At 30.9% G+C, this 10,324-nt stretch overlaps 1 protein-coding gene across 1 annotated transcript; it reads right to left on the bottom strand.

The window, feature by feature from the left end:
- Nucleotides 1-7,034: 7,034 nt before the first annotated feature.
- Nucleotides 7,035-9,416, bottom strand: LOC114181165 (40S ribosomal protein S7-like). Its single transcript, XM_028067524.1, has 6 exons — nucleotides 9,236-9,416; nucleotides 8,279-8,364; nucleotides 8,110-8,183; nucleotides 7,904-8,027; nucleotides 7,559-7,741; nucleotides 7,035-7,461 (listed from the first exon to the last, which is right to left on the bottom strand). Exons 2-6 carry the CDS (start codon nucleotides 8,351-8,353, stop codon nucleotides 7,342-7,344), a joined length of 576 nt encoding a protein of 191 aa, XP_027923325.1. The 5' UTR covers nucleotides 8,354-8,364; nucleotides 9,236-9,416; the 3' UTR covers nucleotides 7,035-7,341.
- Nucleotides 9,417-10,324: the final 908 nt, after the last annotated feature.

The raw sequence follows: 10,324 nt of genomic DNA, 5'->3' as shown, positions 1-10,324 counted from the left end.
TCCATTTTCCTTCGATTAAAAACGTTCCAGAACCCCAAGAACAGCAAAATCGAACCAAATTGGTCCGCATCGCCTGGCGGGTGTTCATTACCGCCAGGAAATTCAATAAAAACCTAGAAAACTTGGTGAATTAAGCATGCGTCACCTGGCGGTTAGGAGCTTATCGCCAGGCGGTTTCTCTTCAGGAACCCAAATTACACTAAGATGGGATGAGTCGTCTAGCGGGTGATGAACTGCCGTCAGGCGGTTTTTGGAAAATTCCAGAAACGTGGATTTCATGCAAATTCAGACAATTTATATTCACCAAATCATCATATAATTCATACAATTATAAAATGCATAATAAAAGTACGGTTCCAGCTCCCCTAACCTAGTTTCCTTAGCTTATTTTGGACTTGTTGTGAATTCCCTCTTGATCACCAATGATCCTCCTTTGACTTTATCCCAATACAACTCCTTGCTTCACTCAATCCTCTCAACACACTCACTAATTTCGTTCTCTGCTCTCCAAGCACAATGGCAGCCACCAAAAACTCTCTCTCTCTCTCCCTTAATTGATCACTAATTGTTGTCTTAATTGGCAATGATGAAGGAAAACGAAAATGACATTAAACTTAGAGTTAAATTGTCATTGAAGGTCCATTAATGGTTGTTTTCCAACCCCTCTTGGCTACTAGGGTTTCCTTTGCTCTTCCACCTTCATGCCAAATAAAATTTTGGCAAAAAAGCAAGTTTAGTTTGGATTCACCAAGGTTTGAACCCATACCATGCCAATTGTCAAATCAATGCATAACCATTCAACCAATTCATGTTTCATGATAATTTATATAATTCTATGATTATATTATCACTCATCATGATCCAGTACATATTTAAAATAATAATAAATTAAATAGCATGTAAATGGCATACATAAGACTTGAACCCAAGTCCTCTCACACAATCAAAGTACTTTCAACCACTTGAGCTAGTACTTTTCCACATTATACATCAGAATTAAATGTCATAAAAACTCCATTACCTGTATTTATTTTACGGGTCTTATAGAGAGGCAAAGGAAAGGAAAAGACAGGAAAAGACTATAAGAGAAAGGGAAGAGAGAGAAAAGAGAGAAAAAGTAGAGTTTGAGAAGATGGTGAAAGAGGATGAAGAAATCCTTCAAAAGAAGAGAGTACTACTGATGACACCTCCCACTCCCACAATTATACTTGACTCGGAAATTTTAAAGGGAGTCTTCCAATCTTTTAACTCTTCTCATTTCCTTAATCACTCTCCTTTTTTCAACCCAATCTTTACTTTTGCTGAGTTTTTTCAAGCTAATTTTCCTTCCTATTTTTTTAAACTCCTCAAAAGATTTTGAAAAATCACACTTTTAGTTAATGTTGCCTACTAGGTTCGAGATAACTCAAAGTACACAATTATTTTTGTGAAGTAGGCCTTGTTCATCTTCAAAAAACTTTCAAATATACAACAAGATCTTATTCTTTTGTTCTCTACTTTGGATATACTCTTACTTTTGTACAGAAAATTGTTCAACTTTTGTTGAATATTTGTCATCATAAGTTTGTACGTCATTTATTATCACTTCCACAAGTGGTAAAAGACCAAGAAAAAACTTACTTAGTCAATAAAATAAGGCAACCAAAGGATGCGTTTTTTACAATCACACCTTCTATACTTGGTCCTTTTCAAATACTCAAGAAGATTAATGACATGCTTATCAATTTGATATTCCTTTTGAGTGTGGTGTTCATTCCACTTTCAATATATCTTATTTGATTCCTTTTGTAGCATCCATGGATGATAAGGAACATCAAGATTTGAGGACAAATACCTTCCAAGGGGAAGGAGATGATGAATCTGACCCAAGCCAAAATAAAGGTCCAAGCACTAGATGAACGCTTAAGAAGATTCAAAATGGTAGTGATGGTCAAGATCCTTTAAGGCCCAATGGAATCAAGCTACCTTTCAAATTGGCTAAGGAAGATATTAAAATCTAGATGCACATTTGAGTGCATGTGCAAATTCAGCCAATGTAATTGGGCCATCCTTTGTAAATATTTGTTGCTTTGAATAATTGGATCAAATATTCACCAAAGCATTGTTTAATTGGGCTCATGACCTCATTAAACAAGTTTTGTCCGAATAGATGTCTAGAAAGCATGCCACACTTAACACATTGAGCACATGTTGAAATGTGGAAGGAGTGATTTGCCACATGGTACTTAATCCACCAAATAAGGAGATTTAGATCAAGGTCTAAAAAGAATTCAACACATGTCATAAACTTAGCTTAGCTGAATTCTTCCTTCTCCTTAGGCTATATAGGAGAGCTCATATGCATTGTGTAAAGGTTACTCTTAATTTGGAATGGTAAATGTCTTGATGTTGAGCACTCCATACATTTGCCTTATTGAGAGTCATGAGAGCTAGGAATCTCCTTAGATCTCCTCTAGCCTCCTTCCTCTAGGATAGCTTCTCCTTCCTAGAACTTCATCCCCACCACACCATATCATAGCTCAAGGGCCTTCAACCTTGCTTCCATTCCATTTTCGGTGCATCAAGGAGTTTCTCCTCTCTAAAAATCGTGTAAGGAGCTCCATCAGAATCCAATGAATGTATATACATAATTGAATCTAGAAAAGTCTTTTGTGCATGATATATAGTGTGTGATCTATTTGAATTGTATGATGCCATGTTAATATTTGATTATTTATGTATAGTGATTTCTTTAATAAATTAACAAACCTTTTCTTGTTTGTTGGTTTTCTTATTTGTGTGTTCTTCTGCGATTATCTCCATTCATTGGTGTGAGTAGGGGATGATGAAAGAGTGGACGAACCATTGGATGTGGTAGAGCTTGCATTACGAGCTATAGGATACCAATTTCCTTTTTCTTATGTATGGTTGGGGAAAACTCTCTAGTATAGTAGTCCCATTGAAAATATTATATTACTACGATTGTTTCTTTTGGGATGATTGTACTAAATATTTTATACTTTTCCTCATCAACTGTTTTTGGATTATTAAATCTATAATGTCTTATTTTAATAGTTTTGTTCTATTAAAATGCAATGTTACATTCACAAGGTGAATTATTTTACAATGTCTGAGTACACAAACTCACTATTTTTCATGACTATTGAAATTTAATTCTATAAGCTCATTATCTTTTTCTTCTTCTCTTTCTCGTTTCTTATGTATTTTACTTTTTGATCATGTTTGTCTCTCTATATAGTATAATCTTTAAGATATTCTTTAATCTTTTTTTCTTGTTGATTCTTTCTCTCTCCTTTTTTGAGTATCTTATCGTTGGATAACTCCTTTGTTGTTCAAATTTCGTATTTCTTTCTTCTTTAATGTCTTCAAAATATTTGATCGTTTGTAATCATTGAATAATGGAAGTGGATCATTGAATAATAATCTTTTCGTTCAACATTCTCTTTATATGGTTTCTTAGATATTCTTCATATTTATAATCTTCATTATGCCTTTGAGATATTTTTCTATTTAATCTTCAAATGATTCTTCGTGAATTCTTCTTTCTTTAGCATTAGTACAAATGACCGTTGTAACTCAAAGATAATTGATCTTGCAATTATGTTGAATGATCTTTTTCATATTCAACAATACAAAGGAAAATTCCATATGTAATCTTCATATCTTCTCCTTTGGAATTATCTTTCTTAAAATACATGATATTTCTTCTTTTGATTGTTTTCTCTCTATAACTTCTATATTTATGTTTCTTCTTTTGAAGCCTTCAAATCATATGCTCGTTCATAACAAAATATTTTGATTTTCCACTAACGTGCATCAAGATCTTCTTATAAAAGGAATGTTGTAATATTATCTTCCTTGGACTTCTTCGTTTGTAAGATATCCTCTGTTGAAGCTTTTATATGATGAAATATATTTTTTGAAGCTTTAATCCATTACTTAATTCTTTGAGATTAGAGAGAACTTTGTTTAGGAAGGCATTTTTGTTGACCCTTTTGATCTTGTGTATTTGTCTCAAAATAAAAAAAATGATTGATATAAAAAGTATTGATATTATCTTTTCTCCAATGTTCATATTTTTCTTGCTTAAGAAAGTGTAATTAGATATAATAAAGATAAATCAAATAATATTAGTCATTTATAAAATATTTATATACATAGATAAAATGATCGTTTGACATTTAAAGTAATTTCAATTTCAAGATATAAATTTTTTGATGAAATCCTTTAATTCAGATTTGAAATTACTTTAAATGTTGTAGCTTATCAATTGGAGAATAAATTATGTAAATAACAAATTATAAGAGCAATACAAATAAGTAAGGAGTTTAAAAAAAAATTCATTATCGTTCGATGAATTTAGCCTATAGACTTGATTAGATTTTGCTTTATTGGATGATCACATGTTAGCCATTTCAAGAATATGCAATATATTGGAGTTAAACAACTTTATCAAAAATCATTAATTCCATATTCAAACAATTTATCAATAAAAAAACCAATTAATTTATATTATAAGGTATAAGAGTTAGATATTCTATGACAATAACAGTCTAGTCTTCTGTTAATATAAGATATTCAACAAATAACAACTTGAGAATTTTCATATGTAAGACTAAACATATTATATGAATAACCACATATATTTTCATTTACATATAGTGTTTGTTATTATCGAAATTAATAGGACCTTTCGTCTAGAGAGTTATTTTGTATCGTTTGGTCTGAACAAACCTAGTGTTTATATGTGTGCAAGATATCAATCTAACATCCAGGAATAACACTACACAGCCGATATTTTTTTAAAATATCTAATAGGAACTATCAATGTTGGATTGGCTATGATATTCAGGTGATGCTCCAATACCTTAGCTGGTTTTTTTAGATTTTGACTTTGCAGATTATAAGCTTGACAAGAAAAGTACCTATTGGTACTTGTCACATACTTGGAAGAAGCCTGGTGCCTTGGCACAATAAGAAGCAAACATATATTGCTTTCTCAACAATTGAAGCTAAAAGTATAGTTGTTAGAAGTTTTTGTGCGCAATTCCTCTGGCTTAAACAACAATTACTAGATTTTGGACTTTAACTAAATAAGTAGCTCTAATGTGTGATAATATTAGTCTTATTAACTAAACAACTAATTCAATGTTTATGAACGAAGCATATTGGAATAAAACATCATTTTATTAAAAACCACACTAAATTCATTAATATTACTATCAATTAGTTAACAAACATATTCATCAAACCACCGACAAGAGACAATTTCAATTATGTGAGAACTAAACTTCGTACTCTTTATTACTCTAATACCATATCTTATACTTTCTCTTGAAGAATTTGAGGATTTATAATGATCATGAAGAACTAGAAGTGTTTTAGGCTATGTTTTGTTAATTAAGAATTGTTGTAAGTTTTCTCTTTCATGATTTGATCCTAAAATTGCACTTAGACAACTTCCAATGAACTAGATCCTGCCAGATGATAAGTAGTTGTTTAATTCATTAAAAGATATTTTTAATATGTTAAAATATTCTTAGCTTGTCTAGAATGACTATAGGAAACATTTGTTAATGCATTAAACAATCATTTTGATATATTAGAGTCACGTAAAACCATTAGTTATTTTGTTGTTAACTTTCAATAGATTAAAATCATTTTAGTTTTTGAATGTTTTAAACTTTTTTATGAAGTCTCCACTTGATATGAAGTCTCCAACTCTTCTCGCATTATGTCTTCAACATGATATATATTAAAAATCTCATCTTTAAAACTAGGATTATAGAATTGAACTTAAAATCTAGATTCCAAAATTATCTAAAATCCAAAACAACACAAATATAGTTCCTTGCCACTCTTGAATCACAATTTTAGTAAAGGTGTTTGAATCACAATTTGTCAAAGGCATTTCTAGGTGAAAGCTTGATCCATATCAAGGATAATGACTCATGACACATACTTAGGGAAAAGGGAGTTCTTTAATCCCTTCCTTTGCTTTTACTTTCCTTAGTTTGAATTTCCTAAAGTTGACTTAGTTGACTTTTCTTAGTGGACTTGTTGACTTTGGTCTAAGGTTGATTTGTTGATTCAAGATTAGCTTAACCTAAGCCAACATACTAATCCAATTTTACTTATTTTGTAGGACCATTAGTAGGTGACACATGGAGAGACAAGTGGCACTTTTAGATGGCACATGTGGAGAAAAGAGGAGCAAAGCTTTCTAAACTCATCTAGAAAGGATAACCACATGCCTTGGCTACCAAGAAGTCTAAAACATCTAAAAGGAGCATCTACCTTGCCTTGTCCAAGAAGGCTTCTAGAATTTGTCTATTTGTTCCTATGTTGACCTACTTTCTAGAGTCTATGTTTTATTATTTACATTGTAATCCTTATTAGAACTTTGTATTTTTGCATTGTAATCTTTTTTAAAAGAGGTTGAACATTTTGGAAAAATTGAACACATTTATATATAGATCATTTGTAAAAGTTTCCTTCCTTAAAAAGTGAATACTTTTAAAGCTTATCTTGTATAACAAGTGACAACACACATCCACTCATTTTCAAAGTTCCCAATAATTCTAGCCTTGTAGTGACGCGCTTCTCATGTTTTTACCATTCATTTCCTTTCCATTTTATACTTTCTTCTTCCTTTAATTGTTCTCGATTTCTACAAGTTTATGCACCTTCCATTCCCCTTTTTGTGTTGAATCAATCCATCATCTTTTTTCTCTTGAACTTTGTGAAGAAAACCTTCACATCTAGATAACATGTTATTTTAATGTTCAATAAAAATTTCACTTAATTTTCTTAATCAACTCACCATATTCCATAATTTTAAAAAAGAACAAGATAACCCTACATCATAAAATAATCTAAAATCCAAAACAGCACAAATCCAATTCCTTGCCACTCTTGAATCATACCAAAGGCATTTCATCTTCAGGAGACTTCTAGTGACACCAAAAATACAGGATTGTTGATATCATTTTGAAAAATGCTTTATTTTTATTACTATCTAAATATAAAGGTACTTTTGACAAATGAGATATTTTATAAAGGCAAACTCCAATGTAAATACAAACAGTCTTGCAACAGATAAAGCCAAGCTTCAATGTTAGCCAAAAGGAAATCAATCTAAACCAAGGCCTCATCAAGCGCACACACTCTAAATACCTGTTCTACGGCCACAGAAAGTACTCCTTAGTAATTTTAATGCATCAAGGAAAAGACGCAGTAAATAAAATTCCAGAAGTCAAAATTTTGGATATTGTTCAACATGTGTGGTTGGTTCTAACAAAAACTGCAAAAAAGCTATCCTCCACTAAACCAAGCAGCTTATCAGGCTTCTGTGACTGGATAATCAAATACTACATCTTTTCCAGTAAGCTTCCTGTAAACTCCAGAAAAAGTATCCAGCTTGTACTCAGTGTTATTGCGCTCCTTGGGGTCCAAGAAAACCTTAAATTTAAAAATTGTCAAAAAGAAACAATTTATAAGTTACATGGGAAATGATAAAAAGTAAATCCAAATTAACGAAAACTTCACAAGCAATTACCTTCATTATTTTTGAACCATCAATTCTATATCTGACCCTTTTTCCAACAATCTCCGCAGGATATACAACATCCTCTAGCATGGCATCATGAACTGCAGTCAATGTCCGGGTCCTGGGACGCTGAACGGCAGAGCCCTTCTTTGGTGGCCGCAAGATCCTCCTTGTGGCAATCATAATAACATCCTGCCATTTGATATACATTCTTCAGTTAATAATACAATTCAGTGTTCCTTGAACTCACTATAACCATTAAGTGATATGGCAAATAAGTACATAAGGGGGAAAATAGAAAAGAAAACCAAAGACAAATTTATTTGTATCAATACATATTGCAGTAAATACAACCTTCCCGCTAAATTTCTTCTCCAACTCCCTAACAAGTCGGAGATGAATCTTGTGGAATGCTTTTCTCAATCTGAAAGGCACATAGATGACTACAGCCTTGCGATTATTGGCCACATCCATTTGACTGCACGAGAAAAAAAAATGCTATTCCGCTGAGAAAAACTTCTATAACCAAGACATCAATTGATTATTTGTAACATCCTTACATTGCTTGATTTATATAGAGATCCTTCAAGTCACTTTTCAGATCCTGGTTGGTATTCTCCAAGTCAAATAAATACTGCACAGTCATCAAAAACCACGGTTTCAATATTAAGAAGAATCACGATTTCGTGAAATAAATACATCCTAACGAAACAGAAAAAGGGCAACAACCTGTGCAACTGTCTCCTCAAGTTCAGTGGGCTCTGCATCCTTATCCTTGTGAATTTTCTTCCTAGAAGTGTACATTTTTGTTCAATCTGTTTCACCACATAAGGACCACTATCAGAACCTTAGCTTAGTTAACAAAAATATTAGCTTAGTTAATAAAAATAAGAATCACATCCAACACTGTTCCCTAAATCCTATTAGACGGCAAGTGACAACCAACCCGTATTCACAAGGTTAAAAGGACAAAGAAATTTAAAAAAAAATGCCAATAATTTAAAAAATAGAAATAAAAAACCACCAAATTTAAAAATTTCAGTAAGGAAAACCCATACAAAAGACAAAAGAAAGTGTCAACAACTAACAATTTTCCACCTCTCCACTCTCTCTATTCTTTTTAATTCTCACTTACTGAGCTAAAAGGCAAAATCAGAGTGAACAAATTTTTCGAAATCCTATTACGAACAAGTGTCACGTCAACCCAAAGCAATATTCATTAAGATTGCATGGGTAAAGAACTTAAAAGCTGCATAACCATAAACCTAAAAGGAGATAAAACACCACTCATCTCCGAATTTTCACTACAACAAGTATAAGATAATGTCAACAACTGAAACACTACTCTCTCTCTCTCTCTACCAGCCACAATACCAACACGCCAAAAATCCAAAAACTGAAATAAAATAAAATGAAGGACTGTATATATAATCTTGACTAAAAATTAGTTGATGTCATGCTCTCACCATTCACCAACACACTCCCGATACATACATTACTGAAATTAATTGTTCACAACCCTAATTCCAATCTAGAAGATGTTGAGTGAAATCAATTGAAGTCATCAAATTCAAAGGAAATAAAAACAGGATAATGAAGGGTTGATTAAAAATTGCTGTAACTGAGAATTAATTGAAGAAAGTAAATGGGTTACAGAGAGGAAGTGAGAGAAAGAGTTGAAAATACCAGATAGAGTAACACGCCTTGCCTTCGCCTTCACTATCAGCTCCAGCACGAACGGAAGAGGGGTAGAAAATGGAGGCGCTTGGGAGATTTTATATAAGGAACAACTTTCAGGGTTCGAGGTTGCCCTAATTTTAGATACACTAAGAGGGAAACATAATCTTCTGTTTTTGTTTTTCTTTTTTCTTTAAGTTTTGGATTTACAATTTTGTATATTCATGTAAGTTTTAATGTGTTTGCTATAAATTTTTTTTTCACAATTCATAATAGTAGTTTTATTTTTAATTATTTTAAAACTTAATTATTTTATAAATAATTTATTTTTAATTATTATTCAAAAAATTTCTTTTGTCTTAAATTATTATTTTTTTAAAAAATTGTACATATTTTTATTTTTTTAATTTTACAATTAACAACTATTTTAAAAATTAATTATATACTTTTTATTGATCTTAACTTAAATTTTTTAAAAATTTAAAAATGCGTAAATATAGGTGCAATAACACTTATGTGTTCATTAGTTTCAACAAAGACTGTCTTAACTGTTTGTCATGGTCTTTTTGGTTTTTGATTTTTTAATTTTATTTTACTCTTTTTTCCTTAAAAAAATAAGTAATACGTGTCAAATTAGAGTATTATCATATCAGCTTGTGTTTTTTTTTTAATTTTTTTTATAAAAAAAAAGTCACATGTCAAATTATGGTTCTACTACTTCTCAATTGTTTATGTGAAAAATTTTAATTTGGTTCCAGTATATATTACTTTATCTCAATTTAGTCCTAATTTCTTTTTAAACTGTAATAATTTTATCCTTCCAAATTAAGACTAAATTTAACTTTTATATAAATATTATAATTATATTTTTATTATAATAGACAAGTTTAACTAAATTAATTTTATTTACATTTAAATTATGTGTTGAACTTTATTTAAAATTTGTTTTAATAATTTCTAGACAAATTTATAAATTCAAATATAAAATTTTCAAACAATTTTATAACAATTACAAACATTTAAATTTTACATTTGAATTTTGTAATTGTTAAATATGAAATGGTGATTTAAGTTAAGAAGGTGGTTGAATTGACTGTT

This window comes from Vigna unguiculata, chromosome 4, assembly GCF_004118075.2.
Source record: "Vigna unguiculata cultivar IT97K-499-35 chromosome 4, ASM411807v1, whole genome shotgun sequence".
NCBI lineage: Eukaryota > Viridiplantae > Streptophyta > Magnoliopsida > Fabales > Fabaceae > Vigna > Vigna unguiculata.
This window is presented reverse-complemented; position numbering and strand designations above follow the sequence as displayed.